Source organism: Protopterus annectens, chromosome 10.part0 (assembly GCF_019279795.1).
Source record: "Protopterus annectens isolate FY-2018-M chromosome 10.part0, PAN1.0, whole genome shotgun sequence".
NCBI classification, from domain to species: domain Eukaryota; kingdom Metazoa; phylum Chordata; order Ceratodontiformes; family Protopteridae; genus Protopterus; species Protopterus annectens.
In genome coordinates, this window is record NC_056744.1 from 1,448,977,418 (window position 1) to 1,448,994,417 (window position 17,000).

The 17,000-nt window shown below is 40.2% G+C and overlaps 1 protein-coding gene across 1 annotated transcript in view; it reads left to right on the top strand.

The window, feature by feature from the left end:
• NRDC (nardilysin convertase) overlaps nt 1–15,697 on the top strand; it is an 853,803-nt gene extending 838,106 nt beyond the window's left edge. Inside the window, exon 32 of the mRNA XM_044086887.1 lies at nt 15,086–15,697. Within this exon, the coding sequence (XP_043942822.1) occupies nt 15,086–15,283 (198 nt within the window). The 3' untranslated portion in view covers nt 15,284–15,697. The remainder of the gene's footprint in view (nt 1–15,085) is intronic.
• The last annotated feature ends 1,303 nt before the right edge of the window (nt 15,698–17,000 follow it).

The window sequence follows — 17,000 nt, forward strand, 5'->3', positions numbered from 1 at the left end:
ACTTTTTTTTGGGAAAGGCCATTTCCAAGGTTTCCTTAGCTAGATGGATCACTCTTTGCATTTCGTATGGGTATCTCTCCGTACAAATCCTTCATTCTTACCCAAAGTGGCATCTGAATCAAACATAAACCAGTCTATTAATCTACCCGTTTTCTTTCCCAGTTTCCAAAACAAGGGTAAATATAAACTTCACTTGTTAGATGTTCATAGACAACTTTGTTTTTATCTTCATAGAGCAAAGTCATTCCGCAAGTCCAACCAATTGTTTGTTTCCTTTTCCAAACTTTTTTTGGGAAAGGCCATTTCCAAGGTTTCCTTAGCTAGATGGATCACTCTTTGCATTTCGTATGTTTACAAAGCAAAAGTTTTATCTCCTCCTAATATAATTAAAGCTCACTCTACCAGGTCCATGGCGACTTCCGCTGCCTTTTGGTCTAGGGTTTCTTTGGATGACATTTGCACAGCAGCAACTTGGGCAAATCCACATACCTTCATTTCTCATTATAAATTAGACCTGATTTCCAGAGGAAGAGCATCCTTTGGCTCTGCGGTGCTCAGGAATATCCTTCCATGAGGGCCTCCCAGGATTTAAGTAGCTGGGGACTCTGTCCCACAGGTTGCAGATAAAATGAAGTTTTAACTACTTCAGATAAAGAAGTTATGTACTCACCATAACATTCCATCTGAGTAGTTATACTTCATTTTTCTGGGTGACCCCACCTGCAGATGAGCTTGTAAAACTGATCATGCACCATGCTTGGAAGGCCCCAGACAATGTAGAACCTGTCCCCCGGAGGCCAGACAACATTTTATCCACCCCTGAAGACCAGACCAATTGGTCCAAGCAGTTAGTAGTTGATTCCATGGTCATGGCGGCGGCCACCAAGAGGGAACTGGCAGAAGATAGTTCTACTGTTCATCCCCTGATCAGGGAATCTCGGGCTATGGACAGACTGGAGAAGTGCGCCTATGCTTCAGCGACCTTTGCCATTTAATCGCTGAACTGTCTGGCACAATTCACTCGCCTCTAAAGAGACCTAATTTCAGAAATGTCTGCCTCTTTGACGGGGGTACTGCCTGATGAGGTGCGTGACACTGTTGCCTCACAGCTGGCTAACATGGAATCTGTCTCTAACTTCTCGATACACTTGATATCTCACACCACCAAGGGGGCAACTCGAGCAGCTGCATCAGGCATCATCATGAGACGGCATGCTTGGATGTGTTTGTGATTTCGCAGAATCCTTTAAATCTTCCTTCGTCAACACGCCTGTTAACGAATCTTCCCTTTTTGGTCCCAAAGTTAGAGACCCTATCACAAAGTGAGAAAGACTGAAAGACCTCGTCTGCTGTGGGCATATGTCCCCCCCCCCCCCAGAGATCCTATTCCAGGAACCAGAGGGGAAGAAAATGGTGGTTCAAGAAGTCCCAAGGATCTTTTTGTGACAGTCATGGTGAGCAATCCCCCCGAGGCAGAGGAGGCAAGTCATCCGGAAGATGCCCCTTTCGGAGCAGAGGGGGTCCATGCAACCAGGGCGCTAGAGGTTCCTTCTCCGACCGACCCTGCCAGCGCTCCTGAGCAGCGGCCTGATTGCTTTCCTCTGGAAGCAGTCAGGGGTCGATTTTCCCTGCACCTACCAGCCTGGCAACTCATCACTACGGATGCATGGGTGCTGAGAATAATATCCAGAGGCTACCATATCTCATTTGATCTTACTCCTAGACCTGTCAAAAGAATTCCTGATGTTCCACCCAGTCAGAGGGAGGTAGTAGCCTTAGAAATCGAAAAGCTGCTAAGAAAGAGTCATCCTGCCAGTCCCACCAGACCAGAGGAGATCTGGTTTTTACTCGAGGTTCTATTTAGTGCCAAAAAAGACAGGGGACTGGAGACCAATCCTGGATCTCAGCTTACTAAACAAATTCATAAAACCTCAAAAATTCCAGATGGTCACAGTACAGTCCATCCTCCCCTTTCTAGGGAAGGACAACTGGACATGCTCTATAGATCTCCAGGATGCTGTTACCACATAAAGATGGACAAACGCTCCCGGAGATTTCTCTGCTTCCGGCTGGGAGACGATCACTACCAGTTCAAGGTACTGCCATTCAGTCTATCGACAGCCCTCAGAGTGTTCACCAAATGTATGGCAGTTGTAGTAGCTCATCTTTGACTACAAGGATTCCAGGTGTTTCTGTATCTAGACGATTGGCTCCTTACTGCCACAACCAGGAATCTTCTCATTCACTGCCTCTCTTACACTCACTCAAGGCCTTGCCCTTCACTTAGGGTTTACGATCAACATGGAAAAATCTCAAATGTCCCCAACAAAAACACTGGAATTTATTGGAGTGATCTTCGACACAACATCCTGTCAAGCTTCCCTTCCTCCTCACAGGCTTTCAAAAATAAGAAGCCAAATTCAAGTCCTCCTCCAACAGACTTTTGTACCAGCACACCTTGTACTACTACAACTATTGGGATCTGTGGCAACAACCATTACCTTAGTTCCACTGGCGAGGTTGCACATGAGACTAGCACAGTGGCTCCTTTCTTCACAATGGTCGATCTCAACACATCCTCTCAACCACTTGATACACCTTACAAATCTTTGCAAGAAAGAAATGCTTTGGTGGATGAAGCCAGAGTCAAATCAATGGTGTTGACTGTTCTGCCTTCCCCAGCCCAGGGCCACAGTGACCACGGACGCTTCCCTGCTGGGGGGGGGACATTTCCACGGAAAGACCGTCCAAGGCACCTGGTCCCCCATGGAGGCCAATTTGTACACAAATGTCCTGGAATTGAGGGCAGTTCTCTTAGCGTTGCAAGTGTTCCATACATACCTCCCTTCTGGGACCATTGCACTTCAATCAGACAGCATGTCAGTCATCTGGTGTATAAACAAATAAGGTGGAACCAGGTCTTACCCCCTGTGTCGGGAAGCCATGAGAATTTGGCACTGGGCGATAACTTCAAACCACTTTCTTATAGCAACACACATTCCCGGGAGTTCCAACCTTATTGTGGACAATCTGCGCAGGGACATCCTGATACCTCATGAGTGGTCCCTCAGTCCTGTAATAGCAGACCAGATCTTCCATCGTTGGGGCAGGCCTTACTGCGACCTGTTTGCTTCCACCCTAAACAAATGCAGAAGCTACTTTGTCCTGATCCCCCTCAGGGGGGAGTCACCAAGGGATGCTCTGATGCACGATTGGCTCCCGGGTCTGCTGTATGCCTTTTCCCCCATTTCCCCTCATCCCAAAATTCCTCCAGAAAGCTCAAAGGTTGAGAAGCAAAGTGATCCTCATTGCCCCTTATTGGCCCCGTCAAGTCTGGTTCCCTTTCCTATGGCCTCATCTGATTCCCAGCCCGTGGATCCGATCCTGGATCGTTCCCAAGGTCTACTGTCTCATCCTCAGGGACTGATTCACTCCAATCTCCACAGCCTCAAGCTCATAGCTTGGTTTTTCCACTTCCCATGATTGCCAGGCTATCTGATATTTTGTCCGTGAGAATCTTCTGGCTACACACAAACCTTCCACCAGGAAAATGTATTCTAGTAAGTGGGCTAGCTTCTCTACATGGGCCAAAGATCATGGCATAGACCCTTTCTGTATGCCTATTCAGAAGATCCTACAATACCTGACTACCTGTCTACATGCAGGAGCTTCAGCATAGACAGTTACTGTACATTTAGCAGCTATCACAAATTTTCACAATGGATTTGATAATTCTTCTGTTATGTCACACTGTATGGGCAAAACCTTTTTGAAAGGAGTATAACATGTTAAACCTCCTGTCAAGCCCCCCATAGAGCCTTGGGACTTGACTTTGGTGCTTCAGTCCATTAACAAGCCCTCCTTTCAAACCTTCTAATTCATGTGATATGAAATCTTTGTCTTGGAAGACTCTACTTCTATTAGCCCTTACTTCAGCGAGAAGAGTATCTGAGTTGCAGGCCTTGAGTGTCAAGAGACCTTACTTGATTTTCCACAGGGAAAGTGTCCCTATGTACTTGACCCATCCTTCTCGCCGAAGGTCATTTCTGGGTTTTCAATTAACCAATCCATTGACCTGCCGGTTTTCTTCCCTCGGCATTCAAATAGAGGGGAATGTCTTCTGGATACCCTTTATGTTCATAGGCAACTTCATTTTTACTTAGACAGAACTAAATCTTTCAGAAAAACGGATCAGTTCTTTGTGGCTTTGTGGGACCCAGATTGAGTAAGCCTGTCTCCAAAGTGACTGTATCTTCCTGGCTTAGAAATATCATTACCTTTATCTACCATCAGAATAAACTGTCTTTACCTTCCAGAATAAAGGCTTATTCGACTAGATCGATGGCTACTTCTGTGGCCTTTCATCCCAGAGCCTGTATGGGTGATATCTGTGCAGCAGCCACTTGGGCAAGATCTCATACCTTTATCACTCACTACAAATTGGGTTTGGCCTCCTGGGGGCAAGGATCTTTTGGTTCTATGGTGCTCAGGAATATCCTTCCTTAGGTCCACCCAGGACTCAAGTAGCTGAGGACTCGGTCCTAACAGTATGGAATGAATAAAGATTTACAACATCAGATAAAGAAGTTATGTCTTACCATAATGTTCCATCTGTGTTGTAGATCTTTACTCATTCATTACTTCCCGCACTCCTTCCCCCTGCCTGGAATCCTGGTGGACTCTAGGATCTCCTTAGTTAAGGTATTTGCTCAGACAGAGCCTCTTACTATCTCTTTCATTACTTCTATAATATAAGGGCGGGCAAACTCGATCTGAAGAGACTATGAGAGGGGCATTGTGGGTAGGTCTTAGCTAAGAGTTTTTGGCTGGCTTGAGCTTGATAACGGCAGTGTCGGTTCTGAGGACGGAACCAAAGTCCTAGCAATAATGAATGAATAAAAGATCTACAACACAGATGGAACGTTATGGTAAGACATCATTTATTTTTTTTAGTTCATCTGAAAATATTTTTTCTCATCTGCTGGCAGAATCATGTGTTTAAGGTCCATTGAACTAATTGGTGTATGCACTTTTAAATAATCTGATATAGCTGATTGATTTTAAATGGTCTGAAGAAGGGAGCATTATTCCCACGAAAGCGTTTGCCATGTTTAATTTTAATAAGCCTGATTTTTGATCTATACCCTGGCCGTGCTTTGGACTTAATGCTTTCTTGGATTATTTTCTCTCATTTAGTTTTCTGATTTTAGTTTTATGATTCCATTTGGTTGCACAACTTTTGAGAAATTACATATTTATTTTTACATTGAATGAAATGCTTTAGTGCTGAATGTATTTAATCAGTTGGTCAGTAAGACAGTTTTGATAACTGCTTCATTACAACCAGAGACTCCCTACTGTAAAATATGCATTAGAGCTGTAATTAGTAGTGTTCCAACTCTACCAGGTGAGACACAACAGGCTAAACAAATAAGATTTTTCACACCTGGGAAGGGAAGATAGATCAGAAAAGAACAGACAGCAATTGGTGCAAGTAGGAACTCGGGCTGTAAAGTGCTTTAACATGGGTAAACTTAATTTTAGATTAGGTTATGCTTGTGGATGCAGCTATCTGTTTGGGGCAATTGTCCCTATCTGGTGGGTTAAATTTCATTTCTAAAAAATGTAGGTAGTTTTGTGTGTTTGGTCTCGGTTAATAGACAATAGAGATGTTCTGAAAGTGCATTTAGTTTTTTATTTGAGGGTTTTTATTAAAACAAAAAGTCTTGAATAGTGTGACCTAGGTCCAAATGGAGATTAGAAGAAACTGTACAAAAGATCAGCCTGCCAAACATTAATGTGTGCATGTAAGACAAAAGTTGGAAATACGCGTTCATAAAAACTGTCATGTGTACTAAGTGGGAACAATAGCTTTTTATCATAATGGCTGTGCTATCCATAGTATCTTGGAATATAAATGGCCATACTGGTCGAGACAAAAGGGAATAGTATGGAATTACATTAAGAATTGCAGAGTGCATAGAGCAATATTGCAGGAAGTACATTTGAAAAGAAATGAGTATGTGAATTTGACAAAGGATTTCAGGATGGATATTCAGCAGAATGTCATGGCCAAAGGATAAGGGAAGTAATAATACTAATTTTTAGAGGGGCTGCAGTAGTAATAGAAAAGGGGAAAAAAGACAGTAATGGTAGCTTTGCTGTAGTAAGAGGCTATTAGCAAGGGAGGAAGCTTGCACTGCTAATATGGAGCTTGAGAAAAATTGTAGGGAAATAAACTTTTAGCAGAGAATGTTACTTGTAGGTAGGGAATGGATATTGATTTGCAACACTGAGGAGGTATTGTGAACAGAGAAGGCAAAATATAATAAAGGAGGATAGATTTCCGAAAAAATGTTTTTGAAAATACTTGATGTGGAAGACATGAATTCAGTGGAATACATTTAGATATTATTCATATATTATTCCTTAATTATATTTCACAGGAACATGTGTTTAATTGAAAGCATCAGCATGCATCTAATAACTATTTCAGATTATGCACTGTTAAAAATTAAGATAAAAATGCAGGATAATGAAATAAAAAATTAGACACTGGAGCTCTCCCACCTATTAAAAAGAGAAGAATTTATGGAATGTATAGTGGACATTATTCAAGCAATGCAAAAGTTGGAAATAGTGAGTGGAATAAAATGAAGTTTAAAAACAGAGTAGAAATAAAATAGGAGATGGTTAAAGAAGACCCACACCCACAAACTCAAAAAAATTTCATTTCATCATGGTTTCTGGGATTATTTACAGGTTTTTAAATATTTTTATACATCATTTCTGACTCTGACCACATGGGTTCTAGCATCTTTAAGTTATCCTGATTGCTTAGTCTGCCTCTAGGTATTCCACAATGCAGTGCTTGTCTGTAAAAAACTACATCTCACAGACCTCTTTCTTCCTAACGCTCCTGTCACTGCATTGATTTTACATGCATACACTTCTGTCTTTCAGTCACTTAGTTTTAAGCAACATTTCATGCCGTTCAAGGACTTCTTAAAACACAGTGCAAATACCATAGAACAGATTTTCAAAGTGCTTTTTACTGCTGCTACTTTTTAGAATGGCTAAATTGCAGTCTTTTGTGAAGCCTGAATTGTACTACTTCAACTCATCTCATGTCCCCCTTCACACCAAACGTCCTGAGCTGTCAAAGTGCTAAGGGTAATTTGAGCCGTTACCTGTTGCAATTAACAGCTCACAGCAGGAGACTTGACTCCTGTACAGTTTCCTTGTTTTAGCTTTTACTTGTATGGGTAGGGGAAGGACCAGGAAATTATGACATCACAGCATGGGTGGGTGTTTAAGACAGTCGTGGTGATGTCAGCTTGGGGAGGGAATTGGCCAGAAAACTACCTGTATTCATTGGCCTTGACATCAATGAATTGGAGACTGCAGCAAGCTTTTCCAGGGTAGGATAAAAGTTTTTTGAAAGTGAAACCACCACAGTATGCTAAGGTACTGTTCTACTGGAGAGAAACAGTCGATTTAAAATATTTTAAATGCTGTATTGTTTATTCATAGCAGGGACTGTAAATAGGGAGAAAAAGGACAGAGAAGTTGAGCATTTAATAATAGAATCACATTGTTGTTCTTTACGAAAGTAATAGGAAGTGTTTAAGAGGGGATGACAAAGGTTAAAGTATCGCAGAATAAGTGTAATGACACAATGCAAGAGGAACAACTGCAGAATGATAAATAGAAAATGGAATGTTTGATAGTATGCAGAAGTTTAGAAAAATTGCTGTTAAGCAACTATTTTTTGATAACTTCAGATCACAAAAACTTTTAGTACAGTGAATTGGGAAACGGAATGTAGAAAGGGTTGTCACCAAACTTAGCTAGATCCTGTAGAGGTATTGAAGATATTTGGGTTTTTTTATGAAAATTTGTATAAAGCAGAGGAATTCTTAAACCAAGAAACAGCAGAAATGGAAATACTTATGAAAGACTTCATTGTCCACTAGTCTTCATATAATTAAGCACAAAAACTATTAGTTAAGATCAGAGGAAATGAGATGGCAATGGTGATGTATAATCAAATGCAGGGAATTTTCCAGGAACATATGGTATTCCTGTGGACGTTTGGAATTTAAAAGGGAAGAAAGTGATAAAAATCTGGAAGATTTTTCTAAAGTATTTTAAAAAGAGGGGAAGCACCAGCATCTTGGAATCTTGGAAGAAAGCTGTGGTGCCTGTATTACCCAGAGGATAAATACCTATCAGATCCAGCATCATATATACTCTTTTCAGTTTTAAACTGTAATTATAAAGGGTTTATGTCTATACTAGCTAAAAGATTGGCAAAGGTATTGGCAAAATTGATAGATATGGATCATTGTGGCTCTCTGGAGGGGAAGCAATCATTTGATGACATTAATGAAACAGTGATTTTGGTAGATCTTGATGCAGAGAAGGCATTCAACAGAGTAAGCTGGGATTTTATGAGTAGGGTATTGGAAGCATTTGCATTCCCTGATACAACAATAAAGTTAATTAGGAGGATATATTAAGGATTATAGGCAAGAATTAGTGTGTTGTGTGGTGTGTGTGTGTCAGAGAGATGGGGGTAGGTTCCTCTCCAATAAGCTGTGTTTGAACAGAGGAACCAGGCAGGGGTGCCCTTTCTCCTTTATTTGCTTTATGTTTAGAACCACTGACAAAGAAAATAAGGGAAACAAAACTTCAAGGGCATAATTCGTATAGTAATCAAGAAACATTGGCTTTATTTGTAGATATTATTTTGTGCATGCCAAATCTAGAAAAAGGACATCTCAGTGTTCTGGAACATTCTCAGACAGTTGCATGTCTTTTCCAGATATAAAATGAATGAGGATAAAATAAAGGCTATAGCCATAAATTGTTGCACACACATGACTTGGTTCAGCAATACCCACATTTAATCAGTCTTGATAAGATGGAAGTATATTATGGCAGCTAAGGTTGTGTGGGAAGAGACTAAACAAAAGATAGAAAAACTGAGAAACTGGAAGCTCTTATTTGTTGATATGGATAGTAAGATACAAGCAGTGAACATGGTTTAGTCCCCTTAGTTTTACATAGAGATCAAGCATATTTTTTGTCAACCAGAGGAGAAGTTGCAGGCAGTAATTAGTTAAGACTTGAAGGAATTTATCTGTGAGAGAAAGTTGGGGTAAGCTGATCCTCCCAATAGAACAAGGTGGTTTAGGGTTACCTGATTTGAAGGGATATGTTAGAGCTACACAGTTAAGGCTTTTATACATAACACAAGCAGAAGGTTACTATTCAAAGTGGAAAGGGGTGATGAAGTGGGTGGGGATTCAAGAAATAGAGAGTTGGATTTTGGATGCAGATCTTTAAGAATAACTACAAAATATTATAGTCATAAAGTTGCAGATAGTATTGTGAGAACTAAGTCTACCTGAGAATGGGGAAATGAGATTTTGCCAGTAAAGATGACTGAAAGTACGGGTATAGAAAATAGACAAAAGGGGGCTAGAATTTAGTGGAGAAAACTTGCAAAGGAACCAAGGTATTGGGAGGAAATAACTAGTGAGGAAAAGGTAATAGAGTGGGATGAGGCAAACAGAAGTTTGGCTTGGAGGCTAGAGACTGCCTTCCCTGTCAGGGATTGGTATCCGAGTATAGGCAAAGAGAAAGATATAGGGAAGTCCTAAGTGAAAGACCTGTTCTGTAGAGTTTCTAGTTGAATCTAGAACAAAAGCTCCTGTTAAAGGGGGAAATTAGTAGGCATATAAAATAATGCATGACAACCATAAGAATCGATCAGAAAAGGTTAGAAAGAGTGGGAAGAGGAATTGGAAAAGTATTTTACAAGGGGACAATGAAAGGACGTGTGTGGCTCCCAAGTATGCAACAAAATTCAGAAGGTTTAGTATTTTTGCTATGAAGTGTTTGCATAGATATTTTTACACCCAGGCAGACTTCAAAGAATTTCACCTCAGTTAGATAAATTTTGAAAGTGAAATGGTGATAAGAGGTAACTGAGAACATGTTTTTAGGAATGTAATGAGTTGTCAGATTAAAAAAAATCCCTACAGAGTGCTCTCAAATTATTATGTGAGCAAATGGCTGTAACTAAGGAAATTATTTTTAAGGTGGGACACAGAATCTGAATTGCCTAGATGTAATAAGGCAAGGTATTCTTTAATTTAATTCTGTTGGCTGCCAAAAAAAGCAATTACTAGAAAGTGGAAATCAAATATTATACCAATTGTATTTGAAGTACTGAATATTATAAAAGAAAAAAAGAACTGGAAGAGGGATCTTTAGAAAAGGGAAGGAGCACATTACATAGGAATGAATGGAATTTGTAGGAGCAATACATGTATAATAATGTTCAGGAGGAGAGGGATTTAATGCAAGGCAGGAATTACATGATTTATGTAATGTTGGACTGGAAGACAGTGGCTATAAAGCACGTGTAGTATATGTTTGTAAATGGAAAAATGTTAACAGTGGTTTGTTTTATTTTCTATTAATGTATGTGTACCTATGTCTTAAGTGATTTTAATAAAGGTATTTAAAAAAATACTTTGGCAGTTTTGTCTGTGCTGCCATGCTCCTGAAGTGCAGCTGGATGATGTCCCTCACAGTGATGGATGCCTTTTGGCACATAGTTATTTTGGTTCAGTTCAAGTGGGTCCCCTAGTTACGTGTGTAACTCTTCTAGTAGAAAATTGTTGCCATTTGGGTTTTCTTCTGCACTTTTAACAAGGTGTTGTCTGTGGTAGCCAAAGCATTTCAGAATTAGATTTTTGTGTGTTCCATTACTTGAACAACTGGCTTCTGGTAGACCCCCCCCACCACCACCACCACCACCACCACCATAAATTGGAGAAAGGTCTTTGTGAGTCCTGCTTAGAAGATTGCCTTCATCAAACTGCATGCTCTTCATTGATTGAAGTTCCTAGCACTGTAGAGGGCCTAAATGTTCATGGCTTTGAATGATTCAGTGAAGAAACAGTTCAGGGTCAAGGCTTGAACTGTGTTGTGCTTCCTTGGTTTAATGGCAGGCACAACCATCGTGGTACAGTTGCATACCTGACATTGCAGGTGTCAGTGACTTTAGAACCACCTCTTGTTAAAATACATCATTTTGGTATCAAGCTGCTGTTATTAGGCCACTTAGTGGTGGATAGCCCATGTCAGTCTTGTGGTGGGTCATCCAGTACTGCAACAATAGCTGTCACAAATTCTGATGAAGGATGCTTCAAATGCCTTCTGGGCAGCTCATGGAGGCCCCCATGTGGTTTTGCAAGTATGGTTCCCCCTGAAGAGATTTCATATCAACTAGATGGAGCTAAGAGCAATCTTCATAGTCCTGAATGCTTTGGAGACTGCTGTTTCTAAATAGTCAGATAATCAGTTCACCGCATGGTACCTAAATAAGCAAGAGGACAGAAGGTCTTACTTAATTGTTTGGGAGGTGCTGCTCATCTTGCATTGTGCCATGCACGGGCATTAGTGCTGGCACTGGTGAAGTGAAAAAGTTGGTAGATGCTCTGAGATATTCCTTCATTCCTTTCTTGGAGCTTCAGATTCAGAGGTATGTTTGGTCAGGATCTTTTGGAAATGGAGTACTCCTGAGCTTGACCTTTTCCCACTCCACACAGAATGTGGTCCTCCATCCCACCACTCTGTTCAGCAGGGCCAGTGAGAAGTAATGATTGACATATTCTTTATCCTATGGCACTGGATAGCACACTTCTTGCCATTGCAGTTAATTCCACATTTCATTGCAAAACGTTCCCACGACACTGAAGATTGTATTCCATCCTAGCATTCTAGTTAGTTCTAATTGTAGAGTGTGAAAGGAAGAAAAACAGAAGCTCTTTCTCATTGCCCTTTGGTGGCTGTAAGTCTGAGAAGAGAGGGATGACAGTAGGAATCAACCTCTTGCCTGACTTCTGAGACTACCAGGAAGCCTCATGCTTGACAAGCTTGTGTTTCCAAGTAGAAATGATTTCCATTTTGGCTGCAGTGGTTCCCTGGACTCTTCCAGTCAGTTCTCTTGCAAATGATATTGACTTACCTCAGACACCTGTATGGTTTGGGCCTCAGTTACTCCAAGATCGTGGTGTGATGGATCAAACAAGAACCATTTCTGCTTGAAGACAAAGGCCTGCTAAGTGTGAGGCTTCCAGGTGTTTTCACTATCCTCACAGATTCTTGCTGGCAGATCTGGTAGGTGTAAGATGAATTTATTAGGCTGAATTATTAAGGTGGGTTCCTTGGAAAAAATAATTTTAAGTAATGTATGCATGCTGTAATCCACCAATTCCATGCTGCATTCCATTAATCAAACAAGTCAATAAAAAAATAAAAATAATCTGATTTGTATGTGATGGTATGGGTATTAATGCTGCACTGCTGGCACCAAGAAATACGCCATGGGAAATTGAGTGTTTGGTAAATGTGGACTACTGCCAGAAGTAATGGCCAGCACCTACTACACACCTGTAAACTTTACACTCCACAACTACAAATCCGAGTCATTCATTGGGATTTTACCCACCTTAGACGCAGCTTGGTGCCTTCCAGTGCAGTCTTACCAACATTAATTAAAACTTGACTAAGATTATTTTGCAGATAAGCAAAGTATTTTACACTTACACACACACTTTTTCCATTATACATAAATATTTTTCCAGTACTCTTCCTCATCTTTCAGCTACCAACAGCTTGATATGCACAGTTCCTTGTATCCTTAAAATAAGCCAACGGGTAAATAATTATATGTTTAGCTGTACATCGATCAGTAAATTTTCGAAAAGGCATACCGTTACTGGTAAGCATTTGAAATGTTGGGACCTGCTAGAGCAAATCCCGAATCACCAAGACTGATTAGTCGAAAGAAGGACTTGCATTTATACCAAGTCCGAGATGGCCAGTTCTTAGAATATTCCCTTTTCTCTTATGTATGGTGATCTCAGAGTTGGTATACACCAACACCACCACCACCTCCTTCACAACTCCACCCACCCCTGTAAAAAGAAGTTTTAAGGAGAAAACTGATTTTTGAGATTCACTTTCCTCTGAGTTTTTGGTCTTTTTTGCAGCTTGTTGGCACTTATTCCAAGGTGCAACATTTCAGTCGGGAGCCATTCTTAATGCACATTACAATGCACATGCCTTTAAGCTAACAAAAATAAGTAAATCATCTGCAAGCATTTGAAACTGAGTAATACAACTCTTTACTAGAAATAAATAAAATAGCATACCCATTGTAAAGGAAAATGGACTGTAAAACTTGTAAAAAAAAAAAAAAATGTTTTAACAGTATCACTAAGAAGAATTCTAATTAACAGCATTGTCTTTCATTGGTCTGTCTCGTTTAGCAATTAGAGCTGCACTGAATTTCTCTCTACCTCTAGCACAGAAGTCCAAAATGTGTTTGCTCTTTTTTCCCTTGCTGCCTGCCAAGCACCCATCCCTCTCTCCTGGCTGTTTGACCAGTTTAATCCCCATCACTGGAATGAGATTGACCAAAAGGTAATATTATCAAGGCAGCTCTTAGGGGTAGTTTGTTTTTTGACACATTAGTCCATAACCCCACTGCACATGTACCTTACTACCCCATAATTTGGTGTGCATTGGGTGTGTCAGGGAGAGTATGCCACTTGCTGCCATGAGAAATGTAACCCTTCAAGACTGCCCTTTACCACTCAAAGCCAACACCCCAACCTGATTTCTAATCTCCATTTGTGGGTATTTTACTGTAGGGGTGAATGCCTGGACATGTATCATGATCTCTTATTGCTGAAGAGAGCAAACTGGCTATGCTACATGATGTCTCTGTCTTTCCCCACATCAGCTCCGGTAGGCCCCTGTTATTCAAACTCAGGTCACCTTGGTCATAGTCAGGGCTTTAGCTATCTACACAAGTGAAACTGACCAGAACTCCAAAAGGGAGTAGTTGCATTGTTATACAAAGGAATGGAGTCAAACTTTATCCCTGTCCAGATGTGTAGTCCACCAGCACAATCCATAAGTAAAGCAGTATCTCACTTAGCATATGGCTACTCTATACACAAGAGTCCAAGTCATTTCTGTTTGGATTCAAAAGTTGACAATATTTTTCCAGTTCTTAGTGTATTTTTAATTGGAGGAGGAGCGGGTTCCAGCAAGTTATTGTTGAGGTAGTGATACACGTAAGCAGTAAAAACATTTGCACATTTTAAGAGCTCATTTTTGTTTTCATGTTTCTACAGTTTTGCCATCCTTCCACTGAAATCAGTTTTACATTTTTTTTCCATTCTGTACATGTTGCATTTACAAGATTTGCAATGGCCACATCTTTTATCACAGAATATAATTGCATTTACTTTAACTTGACACAGTTTCTTCAATTACTTGTTAACAATGTAGATGCTAAGTTGTCATTATTGCTTCTTGATTTTACATGCTGCAAGATGTACAAAAACACAGTTTCTGTGAAAGAATATAATTACATTGGCTCCACTTTTTCACAGTTATTATTTCTTGATTTGTAGGAAGTTGCTTGCTTTGAGGACAGTGCTGAAGTCCTTATCATCTGACATCAGATCATGTGCCAGAATAGCTGTGTATTCTTAAAAATTTTGCCAAGTGCTGATTGGTGAGATGGATTAACCCAGCACTGGACCTATCAATGAAAGATGCTCTTATAAATCAGCTGATACTTCAAGATAGAACAGATACAGTCTTAGTGACTATATTCATCATGACCCACTTCTAAATATCCTCTCAGAGATGTACTGGTGTTAGTTTTTGCTTTGCAGTGAGTGTAGTTGTGTGTGGAAATATTAAAGAGGCGTAGTGGGCAGCGATTCTTTAGAACTGTGCCTTCTGTTCTGAACGTAGTAAAACTGCTAAACTGCTGCAATTATAAATAGTTCATGGGAAAGAGATTGCTTTGAATTCCTAACTGGAGTGTTCTGGTGCAATCCAAAGGTGACAGGGTTTGCAGGTAGAATGGTTAAGCAATATTGATGGTTCATTGAAATGCATTCTTCTTAACTGCCTTTGTTTGACATGGTGATTTTAGCCATTGCTCCAGGCTTATTACTTAATGGTTATTTTATTTTCTTAGGTTGTAGGATTTGGAGAACATGAGCCTGATACAGCCAGAGATACCCTTCCTGATGATCAGAATTCTTCATATGGAGAAGTTTCACACCTTACATTCATGCTTCCAACCCCACTGATGGCTGATGTCACTCCTGTTGATAATCTCAGAATGCTGAACTCATCATTAAAACTATTTCCATATCACAAAATTGTAAAATGAAAAATGCTTAGTTTTTCACGAAAGTGGTATCTAAGGATGCCTTTTCTAGATACAGAGCTGAACTCTAGTTCAACATTGACATCTATTCCAGTATGAATTTTGCTGTGGAAGGTCAAGCTTTTTTGCTGCCTAAGGTATAGAAAGTATGTTCAGAATTTTACAGTTACATTTTAACTGCTATTTGAATTATATGCTTCCATTAGTGGCTTTTCGGCTGTAGATCTCCCAAGTACTGTTTACAGTGCTATCAAAAATGACTATAGGCAGCAGTTGGCCAGACTGTGTGACACAACTATCGTCTTTATGTAACTCAAGGTTGAACTGAGTCTTTTGAAAAGGAATTGGTTGGATAAGAATGCACAAACAAGACCTCATGAAGTTGCTTCTTGAAATAAATTATGGAAGGAATTTTAATCTGGTCTCCTGTCAGTTTGAAAGTTTTATGACTCATTTTTTTGTCAAAGGCTGTTTGCAAATAAGTAACCTGAGTTTGATAGATGCCTGTCCTTCAAAGAAGCCCAGAACTGAGATGTAAAGAACAGCTAACTTGAGTATGTACCATGATGTCACATGGTGCCATTAATCCTGCTTGGTTTTCACAGACTGGTCTGGAGGTAAGTGATTCATGCAAAAAATAGCTGACTTCTTATCTCAGTTTCTCTCATTTTCTTCCTAAATTGTCAGCTGTTCGAAATGCAAAGCATTTCTGTTCAGTAATACTACCAACACTTGATGGGGGGGGGGGTTCCAGTGATCCTTTCAACTTGTGTTGTCTGTATTCTTTTGGTTACTTTTGTATTAATAAAACATTATTTCCAGAGTCTTTACAGCTACAACTTTTAAATTATTAACCAAGTTTGTGATCAACAGTCATCATTATAGCCATGTATGGAGAAAAAGTTTTATCACTCATTTTTTTTGTCAAAGGCTGTACCTCACAAGACATCTACAACTGGAAAGGCCGCAGACATACCTCACAAAGAGGATTACCGGCCTCAAACAGATGCCCTACGCAGACAGTCTCAAAAAACTCCTGCTTTACTCTGTCGCATATCGCCTACTCAGAGGTGATCTCTGCCTAACATACAAAGCCATGTCAAACCCAGAGTTGCTGGACATGCTCCACTTAAAGAAATCCCAATCCCTCCGAGCTACACGCTCTAGGGACCTAAACCTTGTCACCACAATAAACAGAACATGCCGGAGGGATAGATTCCTGTCCCAGAGACTTCCCATACTCTGGAATAAACTACCTATCTATATCAAACAAAGCTCCTCATTAGCAATCTTCAAGAAAAATCTTGATGATTGGATGGGAAATAGGAAATTCACCTCAGGGATCACCTCTGTGGCTCTGCTTGACAGTGGCACAGGAAAATAATTTTCTTGGGTGGAAAAAGCCAGGGTACCTTTTTGGCTGGGCTTGTATTGGCCCCAGAGCTGATAGCCTAGTACCTACCTATGAAAATGCAAACCCAGAAAGTAAACTTCAAAGTTTGCATCAAAACATGAAAAAATTAAAGGATCCCAACAATATACAGGAACATTGAGCGTAACCTCTGGGCCACTGAAATAATATCTTGCCTAGGTTGATATACTTAATGCTTTGATAAATTAACAATCATAGAAGCCTGCTTAAACCCTTGATCCACCCACCTAGAGAGGATAAGAATCAACTTGCGTTGTTGCCCATGGCATGAGTTTATTAATGTGTTTT